The following is a 27,874-nucleotide window of genomic DNA, read 5'->3' on the forward strand; positions in this document are numbered from 1 at the left end:
AATTTAACAATGATAAGCTGGTATGTTGAGAAACTTCAATATGGTCTTAAAACGAGAATAAGGTCCATCATTGCCTGAAGAGACAGTGTAGTCTTAAAATGATGGCAGGAAGTTTTTCTGTATTATGGCCGTTGGTTGCTTTCGTTTTTTGTGCCATGTGTGTAATCACTCTGTGTATTTGGTATCAGTGATGGTCAATGACCAGGCTACGACCAGGCACCAGGACCAGGTCAGTGCAGCGTTGGCAAACCGGACATCTACCCCAGCGCTGTACACACAAAGCCACTGGGGATGGCCATGCACTTAAATTTGCATCCAATTCAGCACCACTCTCTCTCATCAACACCATATAAGTGACTTGGCAACCCTTCGTGGCCTCAAACTTCACCCCATTTTTAATATATGTAGCAGACTGAAAAGAAAATATTCAGTGCAGAGTACCGCATATCCACCACCAACTCTCCACCTCCACCCGGACCAGACACTGAGCAGTGCTCGAGCTGTTCCATTTCCATGTATTTTTAACCTGGACACAAGAATATTTTAAATCGCAACCTCACTAAAATTGCCTGTGGTTGTGACGTTGTCCGTCTGTGTGCGTCTGCACAGTGTGATAAACTGTTAGCCTGTGCAGGTGTACCCAACCTGTCGCACCGGCTCAACCCCCCCGTGACCCAGCACAAGCGGTATAGATCCAGCAGTGATGGTAGATACTTTAATTGGCTGTGTCCTAAGCATCAAACAAAACTTACACAATATTTAAACCAGTTATTGCAGTTTGTCTAGCCAATGAAGGCTACAATCTCTCTGCCCTCTCTTTTTCACACTATAGGAAAGTTTCTTGCTATAACATCATACCAAATTATGTTGTTTGACGTTTTGTGATATGAAGGTAAATCGAAATGTATTTCTGTTGGCAGAGCCGGCCCGAAGCACAAGCCTGTTTATTACATGTAATCTCAATGCAACATGTGAAACAAAACATATTTAGAATGAGTTGAATGCAAGCTTACAAGCAGTTTTCATCTTTACCTGCTGTAGAAATTGTAGTTATTTCTTGAATTAGCTTGTCTAAATAACTTGCCCTTAAACTCAATTGATGACCTAAGAAAGAAAACTATACTTTCAAAGATCATGGCAGACTGTCTTTGGCAGAACTTTGAAGAAAATAAACATTGCTACAATTGCATTATAAAATGTAAAATAAGGAACAGTGTTTCTCTTTCAATTGTGATAATAAAAAATAGTGTAAACAGACATAATACCACTGAATATATATTTACTGTGTGCTGAGCGTAGGCCTATACTGTACTTGTAATAAATCCTAAAGGTAATGTGCTAGCAAAAGTGAAAGAATGATAATGATAATAAAATTATCAGTACAAAGATATAAAAATGTCTCTTGAGAAAATCTTAATTAAATTCAACTTACTGTGTCTACAAGAGACCAAAAACAGTCAACCTTACATTTTATGAAATTCAGCCTCTAATCAAAATATATATATTCCTGGGATTTGTCGGAATAAGCTTTAAAACACATTTCTTACACAGTTTAGAAAAAAAAAAAAACGTTCCCAGTGAGGATCTAACCCATAACTCGCACTGATAGTCCCATTGTTTACATTCTACTAGAACAGCAACTGTTACAGACAGGACATGGGACTAATAGAGCAACCCATATTAGAGTGACGGGCACTGATATCATAGCTCTGATAAAGTATATATCTGTCCATTCAGTTTCCTCCTTGAAAGCTGGATAGAACCAGCATGAGGCAGAGGAACAGTAGCCCTTCTCTTACTGGTACCAGGGAGTCTTCCTGACCCAGTGGAGGGTGAAACCTGCATCCGTCCGGATCTTAATGGAAGCTGCCTCGGCCTCCCTGACTGTCTCCTTCACAGACTGCATCAGGTTCTGAGCATTGTGGACCAACATCTCAGTAGCCTGGTGGAAAAGAAATGAAAGGAGATTTTGTGATGAGGGAGACTGGAAAGATCCTTTTTCAAAGGCTATTTTAGGAAAATAATGGGAATCTTGTCAGCTGACACGTTCATTTAAAAAAAAAAAAAAAAGAAAGAAAACAATCTGCTTACCTGCTCTGACTCCTCTTCACTGATGTTGGTACGACCCAACATGGTGGCCTTGACTGTGGACAGGATTTTGAGTTGAGTACTGATGGTGGGAATGCGTTCACACACCTGAAATGAGGTCAGAAAGTCAGCGGAGGGAAAGAAAATTGATACCAAAACAATAAAGTCTTTCCACAGCGAAAAGCCACCAAAGCTATTGTTCAACCTTCTGACAGAGACCACTGAACTGACCTGGAGGAGGTTGGTCCGGATACGCTTGTCAGTACACTGCTTGGCCACCTCCTTAGCCAGCCGTGTGACCTCATCAGAAGCCTTAGCAATGTCCTTGGCACACTGGATGAGGGCTCGCTTGTTTCCGCTGCCTCCACGCACCAGACGTGACATCTCGGCCATGAGCAAGGCCATTCGTTTGGCAGCACCAATGATGTCATTTCCCTATGAGGTACAACATGGACATAATCAATACTGTAGCACAAGGCTTCAATATAAAAGTCTATTCCTGTGTTGACTTACTTTGCTGGACCATTTGCGGGCTTCATCGTGGAGCTGCTTGGCAGCCACCATTATGGGTTCATTAACCATATCACCAGCCTTCTGCTCAGGGAACTCCTCATCTTTCTCCTCTGGAGGAGGAGGCCTGGGGGGAGGAACCTCACCCTCAGGAAGAGGAGGCTTGGGTGGTGCTGCCTCATCGTTAAGCTAAAAGGACAAATCAAAGTAATTATGGTTTGGCAGTTTGAATACACAAGTCATTTTGGGGCACTAAAACCATGGTAGCATCAAAAGATTCAAATAATTTGGCCATAATTTCAAGTTCCATATAACACAACTGCCCTGGTTTGATTCTAGCCGTTTCTTCTCTGTTTCCACTAACAATTAATAAATAAAAACGCAAAAGGCCAAAAAGTTATCTTTTTTAAAAAGAAATCTGAGGACTTACATTAAGCTGGTCCAGTTCAGGAGGTGGTGGTGGGAAGTCTGGCTCTTGTGGCTGGAAAGCCTCCCTTACCTTTGCTACAGCACCAAGAATCTTATAACCTGAGTCCAGAAAGCCTTTCTGAAGAGCTGTTGATTAAAAAAAAAACACATTACCACTAATCAGAATGTTCCAAATACATATAAAATATAATTTTTAAATCCATGAGCAACATCAGCTTACTTGGATCCTGGATATTTCCAGCCACTGCCTTAGCGTCCATCACCATGGGAGAAATTGTCTGGCTCAATTCATCAGATGCAGCCTTCACCACCTCCCTGAATTTAGGATCCTCAGAGTTCTCCACCTCTCGCTTCGCCACCAGGAGGATACGGTTGGCTCTGCGGGCGATGCTGGTGGCGCCGGCGACCAGCATCTGAGGCTGGTGGTTGGCCATGGCCACACGGCACTTATCCAGGTCCTTCTTGATGGCCTCCTCTGAGGCATCCAGTAGAGATTTGGTGTCGATGGCCTCGTCCACCAAACCTAAACATCCATAACATGTTAATATAGGGAATTATGCTAGGAGGTACAAAATAGGATCACCAGCGATCAGGGAATTTACGGCACCTTTATGGTAACTTACCTGTCATTTTTTCCACATTGTCAATCCACTGATTCTTCATGGTTTCAAAATGTTCATACGCAGCTTGGTTGCCAGGGTTTCTCAGCAGAATACGAGCAGCAGATACCACCTAAAAAAAACAATTTCAGCCATTAACTGCCAGTCCAATGACAACTGCTCAAGACTTGGCTCAAGAGGCAAGAAACACTTTAAGCTCTGTGCCTTGTGATTGCAGAGTGGAGGGCAGACACAAACAAAAATAGATATAAACAACTAACTGTAACTGTGACATACTTGTGGTGTTAAGTCTCTTGTTGACTTGACGGCAGCCTGGATTCCCTCCACTGTGCTCTTGTTGGCAGTGCCGACAGCGGCAGCCTTCTCTGCTGTGGTGCCAAGCTTATTGGCGTGGTTCTCAAAGTTGGCAGCCCTTTCATCAAAGACCTACACATGATCACATAAAACAATCATCCAAAAGGAGAGCTGGAAATAATACATCACCCTGCCATTAAATATAAAAACCACTGAAGGAGGCTCAGTGCAGTGAGATCACAGTTAGGAGCAGAGTGACTGTACTACGGACCTCATCTCTGTTGGGGGCGTCCAGAGGCGCGGTAGCAGCCACTGCCAGTAACTTGATGGGGGTGGTGGTGTCACTGAAGATGTCAGAAACTTCCTGAGTCATTGCCTCTTGCATTTTCCCTTTCAGGTCCTGGGAGGAGGACAAACAGATGTTACAACCAGTCAGGACATTCATGGAGTGTTACTGAGATTACTAATACAAATGTCTTATTGAATTTTTCTAGATTCATAATTTTCTGTCAACCAACTGATAGATCAATCAGCAGCTGTTTCAGAACTAAACTGATTTCAATACTGAGTGTGTGTTGTGTAGAAACAGCAAGGATGGGAAGTAAGTACTGTAAGAAAGAACATTATGAGGCTTTAATTGTAGATTTTTTTTTTTTTAGAATTTCAGTAAGCATATTATACCTTTTAATCCTTTACATTTAATCTGGTGGCTTTTGTTGGTACTTTTAGACTTTTAGGAAATCACAAAACTCTTGTTTGAGAATGACAGTATTTTTAGAGAAATTTCTCACCCTGTATCATGTTGTTTTTCAACCATGAAAACCCCAAAATTGTAGATCTTTCTATTATTTCTCAGATTATTATTGTTTCATTATCACAAATCTGTTAATTGTCATAATTCAAAAATTCCATTTGTAATTGTACTTTGTATTAGTTATTATCCTAATAATTCAATGCTGACAAGTTGCTGTCACTTTTATCAGTACATCTTACCACAAATATTGGTTCAAGTTTAATCTTAACTTAATGTTAAGAGTATTTTCCCACTGTGGTATTACTACTTGCACGAGTTTTGTATTTCCTCCACCACTGGTAACCAGCAGAGGGGGTTGTTTGTCTGTCTCTGTGTAAGAATCCTGATCTGTCGAGGTGAAGCTACATGTCTGAATGGGAATGAGATTGTTGAGCACGAGCTGTCTTACTTTCAAGGCCTCCTGGAGCTGCTTAGCCACAGCACGTGCCTGAGGGGAATCACCCTCACCACGGGCAGCCAGGTCAGCCAGCTGGGCCATGAGCTGCTCCACCTGCTCACATTTACCCAGTAGCTCCTGCCTGTATGGGCCTGGCAGAGCATTGGCCAGCCTGCGGCCCTCTGCCACCAGGCCGCGGATGGCTGCCTGGCCTGGAAACACACACAGACAAATAAACATTCACAAAAAACATCATACTACTTTTTAACTGCTAATTGACATTATGTAATTATCACTGGGTAAATCAACATGAGCAGACTTGTTTAATAAAGTTATCCACTGCTTCTGATTTCTTTTGTGAAACGAGCTGAATATCTTTGTGATATAATTACAAAGCAGTTTTAATTTGAGTTTTAAAATTCTTAAAGTGCCATAACACTGTTAAGATGTGTTAAGCGTACAGCTGGCTGCCTACTGCAAAATGAGCTTCCTATTAAATTGTTGCTGGGTATTTTACTAACTGCTTGTATATAGAGGGGAAAGAAACCAATGGTCCCTTTTGTAGTATTTCATGTTGTTTCTTTGAGGTAAGTTTCCTCCATTATATTGTTGGAAGCAATTATTCTTAGAACAGCCCTGTTGTAAACATGTAAGATGATGTCCAGGTGTCAAGGAGACAAGCCAAAACCAAACAATAAAACAGTACTTTTGGGAAGAGCGTTGCAGAACTTCGAGTACAGTAGAAAGTGGCCTGTACACAAAGTGCACAGTCTGCAATTTAGCCACGGGAGCAGTGGAAGGAATGCGAAGGAGAGCAAGACAAAGATAAAGAGAAGAGGAAGTTGGTGAGGATGGGATCCAGACTCACCGACACCGCTGTCATCCATGGTGGGATTGTCAATCCAGCGTTGCGCCTGCTCTATCTTTCCCTCCAAATGAACAGCTGCCTTTGCAGGCCTGCTGTTGGCCACAGCTTTGTTGGTCTTGGATTGCAGGTTCTGCAGAGCTGTTGCGATCTGTTTAGCCAAAGCTCTGGCCTCAGGAGTGTCACCTTTACCCCTATAAGGAATTAAAAACAGCAAAGAGGTCTAAGGTGGTGTTTTATCATATGAGGTCTGTGAATGGCCAGCTATAGTCACAGAGCATATAACTATCAGTCAGTTTGACTAAGAGTGCTTTCAGAGTGACCGATTAGTCCAATTCTAGTAGTTCACGTAGTAGTTCACGTAAAAACGCGAGTAGTTCACGTAAAAACGTGATGAAATTAGCACTTTTTATCATTCAAAGGGAAGACCAAAAACCCATACTCAAAGTATACAAGGTGGAACAAGAACTGTTTATATTGTGGTATGAAATCTGTACTCCCACAGGAAGAAAAGCCATGTGAGAAAAAATCTTTAGTGCTAGCTATTCATTTTCAGTGATAAATGTAAGCAAATAACTGTAGAAAAATGAACGAGATTTATGGGTAGAGAATAACTTTCAAGCCCAACTTGATACAAAGTATTGTACACAGTACACAGCAGTTTTGCTGCATACATTAAACTAACACCTATACTAGCAACAGTGGTAAACAGTTGCACTTAGATGATGAGAGTACTGAACTGATTCAAGTATTGAATTAAAGCATGTGAATAACCCAGCCTAAAATGGTTTCCTATTTCAGACGGTCAGTAACTTACTGTCTTCTGAGATCAGAGAGCTTGGCAGTCATGGCGGCAATCTCTCCAATAGAACGCAAAATGTCATCTCTTTCTTTGGGATCCTCACACATGTCTGCAATCTTTTTGGCCTCAGTGAGCAGGGCTTTGATATTCTCCTCTCCCTCTGGCCCACCATTAGGGTCTGCCAGCCAGTTCTGAAGGGCAAAGAAACATGAAAAAACTTCAAAACACCGTCAAAAACCGAGAGGTTTGAATCAGAGTTTTGTAAGACAAACATTTTCAAATAAGGGTTAATGACTCACCTGTGCAGCATCAATCCTTTTGGCGATAGCCTGCTTGGAGTTAGTCATGGCCTCCAGTTTGCGAGCAGCATTTTCCACCTTGCCGGTTAGCACGTCAAGCCCTTGGGAGACCTGCTGAGCCTTCTGCATGGCGGCAGGGGATGCCCCCTGACCTCTGGGGTTGACAAAGAACACATGGATACCACAAACTGCAGTCTTGCTATGCTTTTAAAGGCCACACATGCACTCATTTTGTTGCTTTTTCTCTAATCTACACGTTTGTTTGGTATTTCCTAACTTAAAGCCTTTATTTCCAGACAAGGCTCAGAGCCATTTCTCAGTTTCCAGAGGAGTAACACAGCCAGGGGTTAAAGTAGATTATGGATTAATACCAGACAGCTGCTTTCAATCTAGCATGACTCAGGGTCCCTAGTGACAATCAGTTTTCATATCAGACAGATATCACTTCCACTTTTACACACTATAATCCTCTATAATATGCTTACTGCCTTACACTCACTAGTCTTTAAGGATGGAAAAGGAAACTACTATACAAAAGTAGGATTTAGCAATACAAATATCCAATGAAAATTTAATTACAGACTCTTGGAAACATACAGTAACAGAGCATGAGAATGTCCAATGAGAAACGACATGGACTGTGCGAAATATGTGGTGAATTTTCTTCCTATAGCTGTGACAGACACACAAAGCAGTGTCTTTTAGGCTGTACCTGGCCCTCATCTCAGACACCTGGTCAGTCATCTGGCCCAGGGTCTTGGCCGTGCCCAGGATATCTCTGCGCTCCTTCCCAGCACACAGCTCACCGACTTTCCCAGCTTCATCAAGGATCTGTCGAATGGCCTGCTCACCTGCGTCCCCTACAGGCACAAAAAGCACGGTCGGACATGTCAATAATGTCACTAAATTCAATCAGGTTTTCAGCCTGAGGAAGTTATTAGCAGCAGAATGAATAGTTTAAGGTAGAGGACACGTGTACTACCTGGTTGAGCGTTTGGATCCCTCAGCCAGTTCTTAGCCTGAGCCATCTTTGAGTCGATGAGCCCCAGAGCCCTTTTCATGGCCTCTGTGTCCTTTAGGTTTCAAAGACAGAATAAATGAATAACTTAAAGGGAAATCAGTGAAACCAAAGAAAACTAAAAAAGTAGTTGATCAATGCTGTCACTGTTTTTCCTGAGCGAATTACATATTCAGGAAAAGCTTCAGGTTCTCGGTATTTTCATAATCAAACCCACTCTTTAGTTATGCTAGCAAAAAGAAACATTCAGCAAAGTCCATGAGCAGCAGTGCTAACGTCTGTAAGGCATAACCACATAGCGCATGCTGTTTCCATCATTCTTTCCCACTGTCAATAATGAGCACGTCATGTTATAAAGCCAAATGACTCTCCATTGTATCTCTATCAGCGTGGATGGAAATACAACAATCTGTCCAACAGCAGCTGACTTGACAATGAATCCACTAATTTGCAGACTCAAGTCTACAAAACAAACCGGAGTGCTGTAGGACATGGAGCAAAGCAGGAGACCAGAGCAGATGAACAAGTGGTTGAGTGTGCTTACTTTTCGTGGTACAATAATAGAAATTCAGAAAGCACGAGTTCTTCATTATACAGTTTGAATCTTCATCGCAGAGTTCAGCAAGAGTTCATTAGCAATTTAAGCCAAATAAGAACAAACACACTGCTAAAAATATCCGTCGCAAAACATGTCTGAGCACCAACAATATTCGCATTGTTAAAATAAAAGGGAACAACAAGCACGTATGTTTGCATAATTGGCAGTGTAGCATAACAGAGCTGCAAAAGAGAGGGAAGTCAAAAAGGTGCGGTGTTAAATCCCCAGAGCTGCTTGAGTGCATTAGTTAACTGTTAAAGCTTATGCAGCTGCTTTTCTGTCAGTAACCACCAGAGTATGTGTGAGTGAGGAAGCCAGTGAAGTAAAGCGAAAGACGGACAGATTAAGGATCTTTGCAGTAGTATCAAATGCAAACACACATTCATTTCAGGCTATAATCAAACACACAGAATGGTATTACTCAAAAATTGGACACGGTGTGGTTCATGACATTAGTAATGAGGATCATGTAAAGTGAGAGGGTATTTTTAGTGTTCAAGGAAATAAGATTTGTGAGCAAACTGAGCAAAGTCTGTTGGATTAAAACAAAAAATTAGCCATTCATACAACAAAATCGATATCAGATTTCTTTGTGTCCTCCTCCTGTGGCTGTTAAGTACAAGTACAGATCAGGAGAAACCTGATTTTACTGGTAAAAAGAGATGAACGCTAAGAGAATTCTCATTAATGACACTCAAATCAATACTGTATGAGTCAGCTCAATCAGTAACCAGACACGCTGAGGCCATGCATATACTGAGGTTTAAATGACATAGAGGAGGACACACAGATGGCGATTCAAGGTCATGTTATGAAGCAAAACGAATCCAAAAACAGGGATAAATACTACATAGATCAACATCTAAGCAATTCAACTTAATAAAGACTTTCAATAAACACCAGTCCAATAGCAGTGCAACAATATTCAAACCACTAATTTACCCTATTATTAGAGAGTTAAAAGTTTAACCTCACTACAGTCCCGCTGCTAAAAACAGCACACAACGGCACCACAAAGCACAAGACAGCTCACACATCTGTCAGACATGCTGCTGCACAACCAAGGGGCGAGAGAAGTGAGGCTTACCTTCTACAGGGAGTGAAGGGAGAAAGAAATGGTAAAAAGAAAGGAAGAACGACATAAATATAAATGTTTCACTGGACATACCAACTGAGACCAACAAAAAAGTGTCAAAGAAAAAAAGTGGCACACGAAAGAGCCATTTGGAGAGTGCTGGGACAGGGAAGAAGCAGAACGTGCAGAGCAGAAAAACATGAAAGAAGCCAGAAGATTAACCAGCTATATAGAGAGACAGAGAAAGTTAAAGCATGCCTACTTTCATTACTATCTGTATGTAAGCTTAAAATATAGCAAAAGCATTTTTCACACCTGTCAACCTTGAAATAAGGTCATCCTGATGAAACAAATTGCATGCCTTGTTAAGAAAGGGGAAAAAATACACCAAATGAGAATAACATCACTTCATAATCTCTCCGGTCTGCAGCCTCTCGCAAAAGGCATTCTGGGAGTGTGTGAGGGCACCGTGGATAGCAGACAAAATTCAGATTTTGCTTTTATAAACACTGCTTCCAGTTGTGATCCATAAAGAATGCAAAAAAACAAAAAAAACAACAAAGTTTAAACACTCTCAGCAGCTCAAAGAGCAAAGCAGTCTCTTTTTCTTCACTTGGGGTTATAATAAATGCGTGTGCATGTGACTTTGATGGCTATACACAAACTGAGTTAAAAGCATATAATTTATTGTATGTACCTTGTTGGCCCAGGCATCTTCATCCCAGGACGTAAGCTGCAGCACTCTGATGATCTCGTTTATCTCGGCACTCATCTTCTCGAAAGTAAAGTTACGGTTCTTCAAGGCCTCCTCCACACCCTGGCTGCCAGATGTCTTGGTTGTCACAAATATTTTGATACCTGAAATACAAAACAGAACTCACAATAAACAATTTAATATTTCCAGTCAATAATACTGACCTAAATTATTGTATGCAGGGTGTGCGGCATCGTCTTTGCCTTGTGTAAAAAAGAAAAAAAACAAAAAACAAAAAACATGAAAATGGAGAAAACTAAAAAACTAAAAAGGGGTCAATGTGTAAGAATCTCCTCTCTATGAAGGTATTGAATGATTACCTGAGATGAGGATGGGCAGCAGCTCTTTGACTGTGTTCATTGAGTTGACCAGCATCACACGGTGCTCCTGGTGGGTCAGCTCCTGCTGTCGCTCATCTATCATCTTTGCCATCTTTGTCATTCCTGGACACATGCAACAAACATGTGGATAGGAAAGAAACTTAGTATTTAAACAAATAAAGTAATTCAAGTTGGATGTTGTAGTACTGGTACTTAAGTATTTACATTTTGACTTTAAAATTTAAGGCATTTCAGTAAGATATGTTGTACTTCTTACTCTAATCTGACAGCTAGGGTTAGTGATTAATTTGCAGTTTGATATTATGTATTCACCTTGAGAAAAGATCATAAAATATGACATGTATCTATAAAATGTCCACTTCTCAGGAACTCTGAAAAACAGACTTGTTCTAGTCTGATTATTATTTTGGACATTATCTAAAGCGCTTTAGAGGATTTAATTATCATGCGAAGGAGCATTTGGAGGAGTGCAATAAAAATCCTTCAAGTACAGATACATAAAATCATTAAGCGTATTATTATTGATGCATCAATAATTTAACCATTTGATGGGGACAACTCTTCAGATTGGTCTACTTTAATTCTGTTACTTCACATTACTTTGCATTTGATATATGTAAGTTCTAACTTCCTGTGCAGGTATTACTGCTTTTACTCTCTGAGTACTCCTAAATATACATTTGCTTACATATCCAAAAAAAATGAGTTAAACCAGAATATACACCAAGAATCTGTCAACCAAGAGAAAAAAAAAATCTGAGATACTGTCAGGTCAAGACTTGAATAAAGTAATCCTCCCACTGTGTCAGCAGACTGACCTGGTCCCAGGTTCTTAGTGTATGTGATCAGGTCCTCCATAGACTCCACCACCTCTGCCACTGTCAGGTACTCAAGGATGCCTTTGCATACACGGATTATTTTGCGGACCTGTGATAATGGTGGTATAAAACAACAAACGCTAATTCAAAAACACTGAATGTTGCATTTCCAGGGAAAAGTGATTATGCAAACACAGGCTTTCCCCCAGTTCACATTCTCTCTAATTACACTCTGGCAATGCTGCCTACTGACATTCCAGCCTCTTTGTCCTGCTTCACTCCAGCTTTATGTGGACTGCTGGAATCACCATGCCACTATACAGAGCAATCCCTGAGCTGCATTTGAAAACACGATGGCACCGCTGACTGATGACTCCTGCTGAGCCTTGCTGACTGCTGCAGACAGCGCTGGGATGCCTGCCTGATGTGTGCTCACACAGAGCTGATCTGCAACGTTTCTGTTTTACTCTCCACCCCTGAGAGGATAACAAAGATGGGCCATATAGATGGTACTCCTGCCTGGTATAACATTTAAGAAGCATTTGTGTAAGAAATATGGAAGGTTCCCCAGGCATATCTGCCTCAGTTACGTACCTCTCTGTCTTCTTCATAAGCATTATAGTATCCAAGAGAAAAGCAGAGGTGGATACCATCCCTATATCAGAGCGGCAATGCTAGGACCCTTAACACAGTTAGAAACTATATTAGCTATGTTCTGTCCATCTCTCAGCTTCTGTTGCCTACTCAGTCAGTGTCGGTCGGTCTTCTGGACTATCCCCACAACTTGCTATGATAAAAATATAAATATACATCTTTGAGAGCCTGACCAATACTGGATTTTTGAGGGTGATATCATTGTTATTTGAGAATAATAAAAAATCTGATAGCAACGCATCAGGTGATATTTACTTTTTAACCAACACATAAAACCATTCAAATTTGGTACTAAAGAGACGTGATGAAGACATGTCTGAGGTAGGATATTTGACGGTTGAAAAATATCCATTGTGGTCACCAGCTTCTCATAAATTCTGCTTCGTGTTTTTATTTATATTTATAATCTGCAAAGCACAGAAGGCATTGACATAGTTTCAGTTATCTATCTCTATATATATGAACGAGAAAAAAAAATAAGCAAGCGCACACGTAAGTGCACATCATTTTGCTCTAATGCTTTATTAATGCACTGGGAGAACTCAGAACACAAGACACAGAGAAATTAATTCTCACACCATCAGGAGTCTCAATAAACCATCATCGAATTCACATATGTTTCTGAAGTCAGGGGCACAACCACATCCTGAAAAATGTAGGAAATCTCTACATGGATGAGGTGTGCTAGAATACTCTGAACCTCTAAAACTGATGATTTCTAGCAGTGTCAATAAATCAATATGTCTTTCCTGCAACAAAGTCTACATTCTGACCTCCTTTTTCATCTGCTGGTTAACAGGTTTTCCAAAAAAAATTAAGAATGAATGAATGAATGAATGAATGAATGAATACCTCGGCCTCATCAAAGGTCAGGAGCAGGTCAGAGGTCCCAGAGAGGATCCCCCGGGAGCCATCGATGAGGTAATCCCGAGCAGGAACAGAGTATGGATCGGCTTTCAGCATGGAGGCAGCTTGCACCAGCTTAGTGCATGCATTCTCCACTCTGTGGAAAGCAGAAGATAATTGATTTGAGGACCAGTTAAAGAAAAAAAAAAAATCCTCAAAGCAAGTCATGCTGATGATACAAAGCCCTTCAGGAGCCAGATGGACATTACACATGGAAACAGCAAATTGCCTTCAGCAATAACAGATGGAAGCTTGGGGATACAGCTAGCCATAACATACAGTAACTACTTTCTAAACATGACTTAGTTTCATTTCTTCTTCTTGTATGCTTTGCAAGACATTTTAAGCAAATACTAATGTGAAAGCTGTTGAAGTTTAAGTCATAGCTGAAATACTTTTATATCATTCTCTATACAGGGGTTAAATTGGGAATTAGGAAGGGGGTAGTCCTCTTTACACTGATAGTATGTCAAAGCCTAAAACAACTATTCTTCATAACTATATTTGTATATGAACCTAGGGATCCGAATTAATTAAACTGTTTAGATTTGACTATAACTGATGATGGTTGGAATCAAAAGTAATCAAGACATGACAAAAATTAATATATTTCAGCCTGAACTGAAAAACCTTGTAGCAAACAAATTTTCATATGATTTGCAGAAAGTTCACACATCATGTGGACATCTTATTCTAATCTTACTCATCCTAACTCTATGGTTAGCCATTTCCTTCCTGTACTACAAGCCTCATCCAACTAGCAGCTTGTGTGTATACCAGTACTATTGACAATAAGCCACAGTACAGCATGCACTAAGACATTAATTATTATGTATATTCACCAAGCAATGCACCGACCAAAGCAAATAATGTAGACGTGCTTTTACAGAATCAGGAAGATACCGTAAAGTTCCCAATGGTGAAAATACATTCATTCATTATAGATGAAACATGATGGTTTCACAGAGTAAACTGTATGTCTTGTGGTTTTTCCATTACCCTGAAAAGACACTGTAAGAAATAGCCAAATGAAGTGAGCTTGAAGGTTCATTCTCGACCTTGGAAATAGTAGCTCAATCAAAAAGTCTTAACTCAAGGTCCACTAAGTAGATTTTTACCAGAACCTTTATCTCACGAAATGAAAATGAAAAGCAACTAGAAGAACCTGAGCTTTTTTTGTCAAAAAGCCTAATAAATGAGAAAAAAAGGTCTGGACATATCATTTTTAAGTGAATTCAAGGGCGATCAGGACATGGGGGAGCAAGTTGGGGGCTGGGTGAAAATTAAATACACAGTTCCAGTGGCTGAGGGTGTAAGGATAGATGGTATATGTTTTACGGAATGTAATATGACAAATTTGTGATTTGTGAATTTGAGCTATATAAATAAAACTGAATTGACGTTATTTGACTTAATGCACATCCGCACGAGTACGTCTATCTCATGACAGAGAGGTTAGATCTCAGTGACCCAATTTAACTCCTGCTTCCACAGAAATGTAAATGATTGATAGTTGCCTCCTGGGTGTGATGCACTCAGTCAACTACAGAGCAACAAAAACTGCTGGCTCAGGCCTCTGATTCAGAGTTATACATGCGACCTGCATAGTAACACCATAACAGCCATATTGCGCAAAGAAACAGGCAATGAGCCAAAGATTGACACATCTTCTAGTTCCCACAGTGTCCCGACTTCCTACTTTTGACTACATTTCAAATGCTGCTGCGGTAACATGGGGACGTCATCGCTATTTTCCACATTTTAGGCATTGAAAAAGGGGCCAAACAAGACGAGCTCAGTTTCCATTCTTCTGGAGGAGCAAGTCTCCTGAAGGATAGAGGCTGACGTATGTGCATGACACAGAGGCTGACGTGAGTGTGTGTGTGTGTGTGTGTGTGTGTGTGTGTGTGTGTGTGTGTGTGTGTGTGTGTGTGTGTGTGTGTGTGTGTGTGTGTGTGTGTGTGTGTGTGTGTGTGTGTGTGTGTGTGTGTGTGTCTTTGTAGAGCCAGCCAGCAGTGTCCTTCAGCGTGCACTAGTGAGAAACAGCCATGCATTAACTGGACCCCGACAGACACTATATTTAGTGAAGGAGATGCATTCCAGCACTTGTGCTGATGGATGATGACAGGGTGACGATGTGACTTCGAGGCGCCAAATGTGTTGAGCCTGACGACCTGTGCCTGCCAATGCGTTTCATCCCCGACCTTGGGGGCTCCTAGGACCTACCTCTCCCTCCCTCAACTGTAGTCTCTCATGTAATAAGGATTGGTGAAGGCCTGTGATACAGAGCGACAGCAGCTAAGGACAATTTAATGATTTAGCTGATGTGGAGTCAGCCAGAGACATATATGCAATGATTAAATACATACTTTTCTAGATCAATATCTAAAGTTTTGTGTGTGTCTGTGTGTGTGTGTGTTATATGTTTCAACTGAAACAAAAAGCAGCAGCAGTGAGTGGCTCTTATGTATGAGGACATGTACAGTATGGGTTTGAGGCCCTTCTCCTTTAGGGTAAAGGAACCCCTCCCTGGCCAAAAAAGTATTTATGTTACACCAGGGCAAGACTCTGAGGCACTTAACATGCCATGTCTGACCTTTGTTTGGGCACAACCAGCCATTACTGCAACAGATAAAGAGAGAAAGAGAGGCTAGTGGGTCCCACATCCTGTAGAGGGAGAATCACTTCATCTAAACACATCTGATATGTTCTTCATGGTATGAATTTGAGGTGTGTAAAGTGATCCTCTTGTGCTTACTTGATAAAAGCTGGTGGCATGTCCCTTTTCATGATCTGGTCCTCTGTGGTTTGTACAGTCTCCTTACCCACCTGGAAAACACAGATACTTTACATGTGAAAGACATTTCAAGTAAATAAAATGGTAATGTACAATCAATGAGATACAAAACAGAACCCAAGATTAATTAAATACGAAAAAGTCAACATTTCCAAGCAATATTTTACCACATTTCACCTAACTTTTATTTATTTAAGAGCTTAGAATAAATACTTTTTATAAACCAGTCATTCGTAACGGTATTTATATTATTTTGCACAAGTAATATAATAATTGTTGCCAACAAATTTAATTAACGTGTTGGGCACAAGTTGATTAATATGAAGCTGTTTTCAAAAGCAGGTGCTCACTTTGACCTCTCCAGTAAGTTTCCAACCGATTTCACCCACTTGTCATTCATTCTTTTTGTGTCATCTCTGTAAGGGTCACAGGAGGCTGGAGCCCAAAGGTCTGGGAGGACACCCCGTGCCGTTCATTGGTCCCTTACAGCGTAAACACAGATGCTTTTCAATAACACTCACTTTCATACAACAATTTAGAGTTGTGGAAAGACTGGAGGACGACGCTGCACCAGGTAACCCAGTTGAGTGTAGTGAGGGCATGGCAGCCAGATGTGTCTCAAAGGTTATTCTTTGGATATGTTTGCCTTTTTTGTTTGGACTGATCACAGGACATATTGTCACATGCTGCATACCATGACTAAATATGCAACCAGAACATGCCGTGCACTGTTTTCAGTTGACGGCGTTTTTGCTATTTTTGTATTATTAATTACACTGTTGACTGAACACTTTCAATCAGACTTTTAATAATGTCAAACATACACAGATTTGTGAAGTTCTATTTCTTTACATGCTTCGGAGCTTTGTCTGCAAAAATGACAAAAAGACCACTGTTCTAAAATCAGTGCACAAGGCTCACACTTGCTCTTGTGATTCTAATTCCACTATGGGATCATTTGACAACAAATCAACTTTTAAAGCACAGCTTCTCTTTTTTTCCATTTCTAATGGTATAAGCGTGATAATGTACTCTGTAGTGTAGCAATACAGAAACAAATGGATTTGGTAGGAACTCATCCACAATCTTCTCTTGTCATAAAATATGATTGGGGTTACAATTTTGACGAGGATACTGCAAACTACTGGGTAATAACTGAACACAAAATCTGTTCATTAGATGGCATTAAATAAGAAGTAATGCTCTAACTTCAGTGTTTTGTTTTTTTTAATTGGTAGATGCTATACGTTCTTCCTTTATTAATAAAAATTAGCAACTGTAACATATTTAGTAACTGGTAAAGGTGGAACAAGGGGCTGACAAACAGACTCCAGTCACGACAGGTCACGTCCACCACCCCATCCTCAGCCCTGATGACAAGCTCATAAATCATGAGGATTTTGTATCAGTCAACACTTAAAGCACCAGCACCAAGTTTCAGAGGAGTTGGCACAGTTGCACTTGATCGGTAATGTTTAAAGTTTAGATCTATTACAAAACTTTTATGCAACTTAAGCACACATTTTATACATCAATAGCATATCATGTGCATGACTAAACCTATTACCACAACTTTCCCCCTAAGGGAGTTTTGTCTTTAATCATGCCGTTTTCCAGAATGATGTCCTGTTACTTGTCCAGCGAACCATAATTTCAATGAGGCAGCTGCTGTGGGTACGCCAGGCCTCAGCACAGTTATAATGTGTAAAGCAGCTGAACGCCTCCTCTCCTTCAAATGCCAAAATGACTCACCTCCCCCACCATGACCTCAGCTCTGTAGGGAGACACAATTCACCCACGTCAAGCTGCCATGGGTGAGGGATCACACACATACATACTGGGACACGGATCAGATTGTCTGGGTTAAATGAGCTGCATCACTGCGTGACAGGGAGATGTTGAATATTTTCTTTTACATTATTCTTATTATAACAAATATACACTACGTGAGTGATCATCTCATTGTGATACACATAATTCAGCAGTATATAACATTTTCTATGTGCTGAACTTTGCTGCACCATCTTGTACCAAAGTGAAATGCTATGAGCTAGCCAAGGTTTAGTTAATATCCATTTTAGACTACAGATCAGAAATTAAAGATGATGGTAATTAATGCTGAAACACTTAATTGATTAGAGAAAAACAATTTTGGAACTTGAATCGTCATTTATCAAACAATGTAAGTAATTTGTATCATATGAATTTTTTTATAAACTGTTGAGTTTTGCACTGTGGGTCGGACAAAACAAGCAATTTAGAGATGTTAGCCCAGGCTGGGAAATTTATTGATCAAAAAATCAAGAAGCCCTACTAAAAATTTAAAAAGTAGTTTCTGCTTTTATTTTGGTTCTTTAGGATGTAGTTGTGATGCTGTACTGAGCAGTCCAAGAGAGCTCGTCAATGTGTCCGACTACAGGCAGTAGCAGAGCCATTCCAGAGGGTTGACGTGGAGGCTGAAATGGAGCACAGTTGACATACATCTCTTCACTCTCTTTTCACTGGCCCAGAGGGACTCTGAGTAACTGAGGGGTTATAAATTAGGGCCGAGAGTTGTGCTCAACTAAAACTTAAGCTTAACAGAGGCTTTCCATCCCAGAGTGAAGGGGCAGTGTACATATGCCACCCTGACATTCCACAAGTGAGTGGCTCTGAACAAAAGCCAACGACAACAACTTAAGCTGTTTTGTCCCATTCAACTAAAGGGCAGCAGGGCTACAGAACAGGGATATAGAGAACAGACAGAGTAGTAAACATAGGTGATGAGGCAGGAAGTGACACAAACACCTTAAAGCCCTACCAACACTATAGAACATAAACAGTAAAATCCTCTAAGGAAGTAATACCATTGTCTGGCCTTGATGTTCGAACTTGAGAGCCAAGCATGTTGCAAAAGGTTTAAACCAACTTTGCTTTGTTTTACTTGCACTGTGTGGATATCTTTTATATCTTCAAGTAGCATCTGAGTGCAGATGTCTTTTCATACTATGAAGTGTATTTTATTTCATCTTATGCAAACGGTACATCATATTTCTTTATAAAATGATTTTTATTTACACATCAACATTGCAGAAATCTGCAGCAAAACATAAATCAAAATTACTAAAATTAACTTTATATGCGCTTAAACAGCTACTTGATTACTCAATCTGTTGATCTTTTATAAAGCACCACATAGAAAAAAAATTGCTGGTTACTCTGTTGCATGGGAGGATTTAGTGACTTTTCTATCTTTTTTATTGGAATACTTCTGGTTTTTTGACTGTTGGTCAGACAAAACAGGTAATTTTTGGACTCCAGTAGCTTGTGATATTGCCGTATTATTGACACTTTATAGATTACATGACTGAAAATATGAATGAATTGAAGTAATTAAAGTACTTACAGCTGATAAAATAATAGCATTCTTACTTTCGAGGACACCTTATCGAAAAGGTACTGAACTGAACCTCTGACTGAAAAACTCACTACACTTGCTTGGGTAGCCTCAGAACAGATTAAGACAACCCTAAGATTTATATGAGATCAAGTCAAGTTTAGACATGACGTAAAATGAACAAAAGATAGAAAAAAGACTGACTACACTGTAGGCAAACAATCTGGAGGTCAGAAGCTGAGTGCACGCTGCATTTAAAAAGCGCTGAGTCATATTCTCCCCAAAGCATCACGCAGGAGTGTCTAAAAACCAAGCAGACTTGAAGTTCTTGGTACTATATTCAACGCGTCATTGTAATTTTCCTTTCCTGCTCCCTGTGGAGCCTCTTCCTGCTGTCTTTAAGTACAAAAACAGTCTGCAGCCCAACAGCAATCCAAACAAGTCACTGCAAAAATAGAACAGTGACCCAAGTTTATAACTGTTGTTGTCAAGCAGTTTGTGGTGCCTGACCGTCTCCCGTATTTTGAGCTCTGTCATGATTTTGGACAACACAATTATGATACAAACACTGACCAAACTCAAAATCTGGACTGAAACTTGAGATAATTATAACCATTGGTTCATTTGTTGGGTTGGTTTTTTTTTTTGGCTTAATAGATTAATAGTTTGCTCTATAACATAATAAAAAGGTAATGAAAATATCCATTAATAGTGTACTCTATAACATCTTAGAAGGTAGCAAAAATGTCTATTTTTAGTTCCCAGAGGCCAGGATAAAATTTTCGAACTGCATGTTTTGTGTGACCAAATGTCCAAATCCAAAGATGTTAAATTTACAAAAACTGAAGCACACATGCACAAAACTGAAAAAAGTAGCAAATCATCATATTAAAACCAGCTAATCTTTGGTATTTTTGCTTGATAAATGACTTAAAATGTATCTTTTGGCATGTTGCCATCATTTGATAATTGATAGTGAAGACAGAAAACATGGGGGAGAGAGGAAATGGTAAAGTGAGCACATCCAGTTTCAGCTCTATAGAGCGGAGAACCATAACCCAAACCACAACACAAATATCACTTTCCTTAAATAGATTCTATGGAACCACATTAAGGAAGGGCATTTGTTCATTTCCATCTTCTTTTCAGGACCTTTCACTGATTCAGTGTCATTTTCTTCCAAGCTGTCACATACCAAGCTACCGGCTGACAGTCTCATTTACCATTTTTATCTGGAGTGGAAACACTGACAAGTCTTTTACCATCCAAGAGAGCTGTGTGGAAACCCTGTGTTGTGAAGTAGCTTGATAAAGTGGCTGCTCCTTTGGAACAGACTCGGCTTTGTTGACAGCAGCCCATCACTCTGCTGGGAGAAGAAAGTCCACTCTGAAAGCCTCAAGGCTGCCAAGACACAGTCTGCCTTTCACATGTCGGGTAGTTTTATACAATGCTGCCTTAATCATGGTGACTGCAACAATCTATGATGGCAAAATTCTGGCAAGCACTCTCTGCGCTGCCCTTAGCAATGTCTTACAAATAAGCTGTATATTATTCTTCACACAGGTTTATTTCCTCAAAGTGCAACTCAGACTCTGATTCCCACTCTAAGTGACTTTGCACTGCAAACTGATGAGACATGTTCACACAAACTGAAGGCACAGCACTCCATTAGCTACCTCCAATCAATAGTCTGAGATCCAACGAGAGCTGCGTCCTGAGATACCAAATGGCTTTTGACTAATGGGCAGCAAAGGAGGTTGATCTGAAGGTCAACACCTTTATCGTTCATCTGTCAAGTGGTGTCAAACATGGTTTATTAATTTGGTTCAGGAAGTCGCTACACATTGGATATCCAAGGCGAGGAAAGTCACAAATCAAATGGCCTGCTTGGCTGTGTTAAAACAGGGCTTGCAGCCAGAGAGAATATATCACATCTATCTATCTCATGTTACAGGAGATTAGCAGCTCATACAGTGTTACTAGGGAGTGGCACTCATCAGTGTGAATCCTCCTCTTAAAAAAAAGAGTGAGTCAATACAAGGCTTGTCATAGGTGAGCTGTCGTTTTTCACCAGAACGAGGACAGATAAAAAGGACAGGGCTAACAAGAGATTACTTTTATTGCATCTACTGAGGGTCGGGGAGGAAGAGTCAACATCACAATCAGTTACTCAATGAGGTGATTCAATGGACCATAGACTATGTGGAGCTTTCCAAGAGATCTAAATCCCTCATTGCATAGGGTTGTCACTTCGTATCTGAGATATTTAAACCATCATTACTGTCAGTGAAGTATTTTCATTTCATATCAAAAATTAGACATGCATACCCACAAATTAATAATTTTTGTGCATGACTTGTGCCTCCAAATGCTGCAGGTGCATGCTAAGCAGTCTGCTGGTTTGGAGCACTGGCACCTTTTTAATTTTGATTCAAGGCCTGGATAAAGGTATGACTGTTTGCCGGGTTCATGAAATGCACTCGCTTTACAACAAATGTGAGAAGTCACCTATTAGCTTGTTGCCCATGTGAGGCAGGAGGGGCACCACAAATGATTGGAACATCACTTCTACGTTATAATTAAGGATAAGGCTACATAAGATGCATTAAAAGTAGTTTGAACAATACAAATATTACTTCTCCTTCCTTTGAACTTGACTTTTTGTTCTCTGGAAAAGGTAAAATCTGCCACACACATCTCACTGCTAAGGCAGAGGGGTTTCCCTTCACTGGCTCTCACTCCGGTTCCTGAGGAGGGCCGACAGCTGCCGGGTCTTCCTGATTTGGCTTCCTGCATTTCCCTCATCCTTCATTTCAACACTCCTCTTCAACCTCTTACCCTGATAAAGTTTCATCAAACTGATTAAACAACAGTCTTCAGATGCATTGTGAATCTGTAACACAACAGTGAATTTCTGTGAAGACGAGATTCTCTCTTTTCATTGGAAACTACACAGGAGATCCTTGTCTTTGTAGTGATACCATGATGGCAGAATCAAATGGTGAGCAGCTTGAAAAGATTTCACTTGACACATTGCAGGAAGATGGAGTACCGTGTAATAGGAAGCGTTTTCTTTTGTATCCCTTTAAGCACTTAAGTTGATGAACACATTTGCTTCTCATATGTAAAGGATTAAAGAAGTAGGTGATTGAAATGACTATTCAGGACCTTAATATATACTATCCATACTAACCAAAGTTTAGTATTTTATAACTCTTCAAATGCTTCTGTATGTTGTATTTGTTTTATATCTTATCAAGTTTAATGAAATTGTTGAGAACCTCCAAGTGTGTTGCTGCTGTTTCCTGAACAACATGTGAAATGTAATGTAAGTTATATTTTTCCACACAACTCAAAGACTACCGTTCAGCCCAACTTCCTGTAATCACATTTTCTTTTGGTATTGTTGCATAAAGGGTCATTTTGTAATCTCAGCAACACTACAGAAAATGTAGCTTTTTTTGTGCAAGCAGGAAGACAAACACTTGCGACTTTATCCGTTCCAGGACTCTACATCGCCGGCATAATTTCTTTATCCGACGCCTATAAAAAAATAAAAAATAAGAAAAAAAACACTATAAAAATAATGCGGGCCTGAAATTACTTCTGGCACAGACAAGCATGTTGGTGTTCCATTTACCCAATTAGGAAAATATTTGAACTCTTAATATACAGTATAAACACTTGCAGAGCAAAGATAATTCACTTCCAAATGTTTACGTGTAATGGTTTCATTATAGTTCAAAAACTTTTTTAGCACCACATTCTCAACTTAAAATTTAAATCTGAGAGGTATGAGACAAAACTAGAATGATCCCCTGAGCACCACGGCTGCATAATATTATAGAGGAAACATTAGAGTTGGTTCTTTATGTACAGCTCAGCAGATTTTGAGCCCTGCTACCAATTTAGTAATTGTCACTTACTCTTATTGTTGCACCAGGCTTGCTTATTGCACGAGCATTGAACACACCATCTCACACACTTTTCCAAATATATCATTTACCCATAACCCTGCAGGTAAAAACATTTACCAACTTAAAACTGCATAACTAGTCAAACACAGATGACAGAGATGGGCAAAACTGACATGAACTGTCGTGTAAACACAAGCTTTTCTCTGGGAGGGCTTGTTGATTGATAGCCTTACTCAATATTTTTATTCAAAGGATCAGCTCAGCCCCCAACCCCACCCCCCTCGGAGGCAGGATGCATTCCTACTTGCTGGGAATTCTTCACATTCCTCCCATTCATCACTAATTGAGGTCTGAAAACACTGAAGTTTAAGTTGCTGATCACTTCTGAAGGGTCTCGGTTAGACTGAACATATTTGAATCACAATGTTTTGTGGCCATGCTGCGCTGTAAAACACTGGGTCAGTTTACAAGGGCCACACTTTCGTCGCCATGCATCTGGAATAATACGATTAGGCTCTTTCAAATTAATAATTTAAAGGTCTTCACATTTATCACAGTGAGTTCACCAGACCTCCTCACACAGGCTTTTGCATCCAAGAGCATCCTGAAAGCTCATCTTCCTTTTCTTTCTTTAGCAATGGAAAGCAACCTGACGCAACCATCAGAATATGAAGTTTGAAAGGGACAATCATCTGTAACCCAGATGTCAGATTTTCAGATCATCCAAATCCATGTTGATAAACTGTGTTTAAGCTTCAGGCTCAAAGATTTAGAACAGAATTCATGGACGAGGAAGTCTGTGCAACAGGGTTTTTTCCGGGCTACACAGACAATGAGGTAGATAGCTTTTCTTTGACACAGCCCCACCCTAAGAATGTCTGGAGAACTGCAATTACACAGCCTCATCCCTTTCCCTTCCAAAGATGATCCTTTCCTCGACAGTAATTTACTCTCCATTGTTTATTCATTTTAGCTTTGCCATATATGACTCACGCGACTGGTGGGACTGAAACCAGAAGAAATGACATCTGATCCTCAACTTCAAAGCATTCATAATGCTGTCCACGTTGTAGTGTTGCTACAGCAACTGATAAATAATTACAAGCCGATCCAGTCATTCATGCCACAGTTGGAAACATCTGATCACAATTCAGAAAGTCCTGAGAGCCTGGATCATTTCACCCCAAGCTAGCTGAGGTTGCACAAGAAGTTTTCATCTGTCAGGACATGTTGACAAGCAAAGCATTCATGTTACATTCATCTGCAACAATGTAATGTTCCCATATTTAAACCTGCATTAATTGATTTTTTAGTCACTTGGGGGCCAAGGAACTTTAAAACATGCTGACCGACATCCAGCTCTGACATATTATCGTCTTATAATGTTGCATCTAACGTGTTAGCGAACATTTGCCCATTTACACATCTGGCACCATGAGCAATTATTTTGATTCATCATTCCATTTGAAGAATTCAAGTCACTCTCCTTTGAGCTCTGCTTTATAATATCTGGCTGTTAGCTGCTATATATTCTACTTTCTTTACCGCCTAGTTACCGGTATTAGGCAGGCACAGTGGGTTTATTTGAGATTTTTGCTAAACACAGCTTACTTAGGGGTCTAATTGGAGTGTACACACTTTAAATGTGCATCCAAAAATAAGCCAAAAGAGGCTAAAAAATTTAGTAGAGCAGCAGAGTTAGCTGTTAATTCTCTGCAGTGCAAGCAACACCTTTCAATTCTTTGTTAATATAAAAAATATCTATATGAATAACTTTAAGCTCTACTGCAATGTTTTGATGACATTTTCAACTATGTTTGACTGCACTCCCTTTAAATTGAATGTATGCCAACATGTCTAAAATGATAAGAGGTGTGCCTAATTTTCTTTGACATCACACACCCATCATCCTAATTCTATTGATGGACATGTTTCTGTAGTGACCCTTTAAAAAAAAAAAAAAAAAAAAAAAAATTTAAATTTGACATGCATATCTCTTCACTATTTTTTGTTACAAATGATTACAAAACCAAAATATAATTGGGTATGGAATTATAAGCATACGTTCTGGTCGAATGTTTTACTATGTGTAACCAAAATTGTTGTTTGACAGTATTTATGAACTGTTATCCTAGGTATGAAAAGTATATTCCAAAACACTGACATCACTGAAGTATATTTAAGATGACAGGGCCCTCTATCAACAACTGAAGTTAAAGATAAACATAATACACTTTCTAAACACCTCTCTATAATGTCCCTCAGAGGAAGAAAGTCTGGTTGGTGTAGACATACAAATAACGCACACCAAGGGGTACAAACCTACAGTTTCGGAGTGGGCACTGAGGAAAAACAAAGGCATAGCATGAAGTGACCTGGCCTGAGATGGTTCTGGGCCATAAAACCTGCTAAATAAATTTCGGGCCAAGCGATCCTTCTAAATGAAACATTCTTTTGCTGACAGGAGACACCAGAGCAATTGTCCAAATTTATCGCCCAACAACTGCCAGTGTGCGCTTCACGAGGCTGACAGAGAGAACAACACACAGGAACCAAGCCTGCCTTAATATAGCTTCTATCTCTTCCTTTCCTTAAAAACCACAATATCCGACAGGATCCTCATATCTGCTTGTTTCCTTAACAGGAAGCTTACCATGTATTAGTGTGTGTTTTAGGCTAAATTTTAGGAAATAACATTGGCATTTGGTGACACGATAGTTACAATGTGGCCCTGAGTAACACCATTTTGGTTAGGTCATTTTTGATACTAAAAATACCTGAAACTGCAGCTGCATCCGGTTGAGAGGGTGCATGTAATTTAAAGTTTTTGAAAGACAGTCTCCAAATGCGTAATTAATAGCCCTAAAGACATTTTAATTTATCTGTGTAGGTAGACAAAAAAAAAAAAACACACAGGCACCAACTACGTATGATAATATAATTGTGGCTCCTGTACCTATGCCAAGATGATTATATTTCGGTTCAGTTGGTTTGTTTGCAGGTTTTTCTCTAAAACTTGTCAACTGTTTTGGTTAAATTTCGTGGTTTGATTTTCTGGGCTATGGGTCAAAATACAAGTGATTTTTTTATGTTCATTTTGATGCATAATCTGTGTTACCTCAACATTTCTGACCTATCAAATTCTTTGATGCTAGTGAATCAACTATGGTAAAAAGACAACATTTTGATGGGTGACTACAGACAAGGCTACAGTACTTACTGCAGACTACAATTTTCCGCTGTCAAGGCTATCAAAATGTAAGATCCAGCTAAATATTAAGGGGCCACAATTCAAAATATAGCATGTTACCAGAGTAAAGAGGTTTTTGCAGAAGGAATGTAGCCAAGATTCCTAATCAGGTCGTACACTCTGTTGGGTATAGTGTAAAACCAGATCTACATGCAAAAGACCAATTTTGACACATAAGATGGGTGTGAAGCCATGATGGAGGCTTGTTATTTCATAACATTAGCAGAGCACTGCTGACAGCTGACATATAATATTTATGACTTGACTCTGTATCAATGGTCAATAATTTTTCAAACTGTCCCATGCAACAGTATGTAGATCTGTCAGGACGTTTTGGTTGCAGATCGTATGCCGGGTTATTGAACTCAGGTTCGTGTTTGTAAAAAAATAAAAAATAAAAAAAAAAAAAAACCTTCTCTATATCTGAATTTCATTCATACTCTGATTCACAAAGACATTCAGTGCAGTTGTCGTGTGAAGTTGACTGGATTAAACGGAAAAAGTAATTCACTTTAGCCTGCTCCAGTACCTGGCTCATACATACTAGCAGCGGTGCCTACGTCAAGATATGGCAGCTACAGAGGAGGCAGGGGATATTTTCAAGGGGAAAAGGGCGTAACTGCCCTTTGCCCCGAGTCAACAAACTTCAAGAAACTTTAATATCATACGTACATCTTCCCTGCAATTGAATACATAAGACACAGCTAGCTAAATTCGGATTCTGGTGAGTATTGTTTTTCAACGCTCTCGAGTAAGTTCATTTGAGAGCGGACGGTGTGGGACAAAGAGCGACAGGTAGCCTACCGCACACGCCGAGTTCAGGCAGACTTTACCAGAGACTATTTTTACTCAAGGGAAGAAAGTTACTCACCCGGACAAGGTTGCTAACAGCCGCCTGCACGGCAGCAACCGGCGCCGACAGATCTGGAATAGCTTTCCCGTCAACTTCACCTTCTTCGTGCATTATCACCAGATGGGATATCTGCTGAGCCACCGGCTCCAGAATACTTTCTATCGTCTTCGTGTGAAAAACCGGCATGGTGACAACTTTAGACCACTATCCAAGAGAAAAAATACTGGCTCTCCTACCACTTAAGGCGGTTTACTCCAAAAATCCCGCTGCAAAGGCCTAAAAAGAAACTATCCCGGTAGCTTTTTTTTGTTTGTTTTTCCAGGACAGTTTCACCCTCCGGTGCGAAGACCAAAACTACTGCCGTCAAACCATCAATGTGAAAAAACTCCCAGCCAGGGAGTGAGCGCGAGCAACCTAAAC

General features: G+C 40.1%; 1 protein-coding gene across 2 annotated transcripts; it reads right to left on the bottom strand.

Moving 5' to 3' along the window:
* Positions 1 to 1,795: 1,795 nt before the first annotated feature.
* LOC120794148 (vinculin) lies at positions 1,796 to 27,869 on the bottom strand. 2 transcript variants are annotated; one of them, XM_040134881.1, is made up of 21 exons: positions 27,473 to 27,869; positions 16,020 to 16,090; positions 13,208 to 13,358; positions 11,702 to 11,810; positions 10,863 to 10,985; positions 10,486 to 10,646; positions 8,080 to 8,173; positions 7,810 to 7,957; positions 7,098 to 7,251; positions 6,814 to 6,989; positions 6,000 to 6,190; positions 5,144 to 5,343; positions 4,213 to 4,341; positions 3,924 to 4,073; positions 3,651 to 3,759; positions 3,248 to 3,550; positions 3,029 to 3,153; positions 2,602 to 2,787; positions 2,320 to 2,523; positions 2,092 to 2,196; positions 1,796 to 1,942 (listed from the first exon to the last, which is right to left on the bottom strand). In XM_040134881.1, the coding sequence occupies exons 1-21, from the start codon at positions 27,638 to 27,640 to the stop codon at positions 1,796 to 1,798; spliced, it is 3,204 nt and encodes a 1,067-aa protein (XP_039990815.1). In that variant the 5' UTR covers positions 27,641 to 27,869. The 2 variants fall into 2 exon arrangements, with proteins under 2 accessions (XP_039990815.1, XP_039990816.1); XM_040134882.1 differs by having other exon boundaries at positions 8,080 to 8,170; positions 27,473 to 27,640.
* Positions 27,870 to 27,874: the final 5 nt, after the last annotated feature.

The sequence above is a fragment of the Xiphias gladius genome, chromosome 9 (genome assembly GCF_016859285.1).
Source record: "Xiphias gladius isolate SHS-SW01 ecotype Sanya breed wild chromosome 9, ASM1685928v1, whole genome shotgun sequence".
In the NCBI taxonomy this organism is placed as follows: Eukaryota; Metazoa; Chordata; class Actinopteri; order Istiophoriformes; family Xiphiidae; genus Xiphias; species Xiphias gladius.

What these genes read in the sequence shown, in the direction of transcription:
- LOC120794148 (XM_040134881.1), bottom strand. Translation starts at nt 27,640, where the DNA reads ATGCCGGTTTTTCACACGAAGACGATAGAAAGTATTCTGGAGCCGGTG. An exon ending in ACGCCCCCAACAGAGATGAG is followed by an intron (nt 4,074 to 4,212) that starts GTCCGTAGTACA and finishes GATCATGTGTAG; the next exon opens with GTCTTTGATGAAAGGGCTGC. An exon ending in TGGAAATATCCAGGATCCAA is followed by an intron (nt 3,154 to 3,247) that starts GTAAGCTGATGT and finishes TTTAATCAACAG; the next exon opens with CTCTTCAGAAAGGCTTTCTG.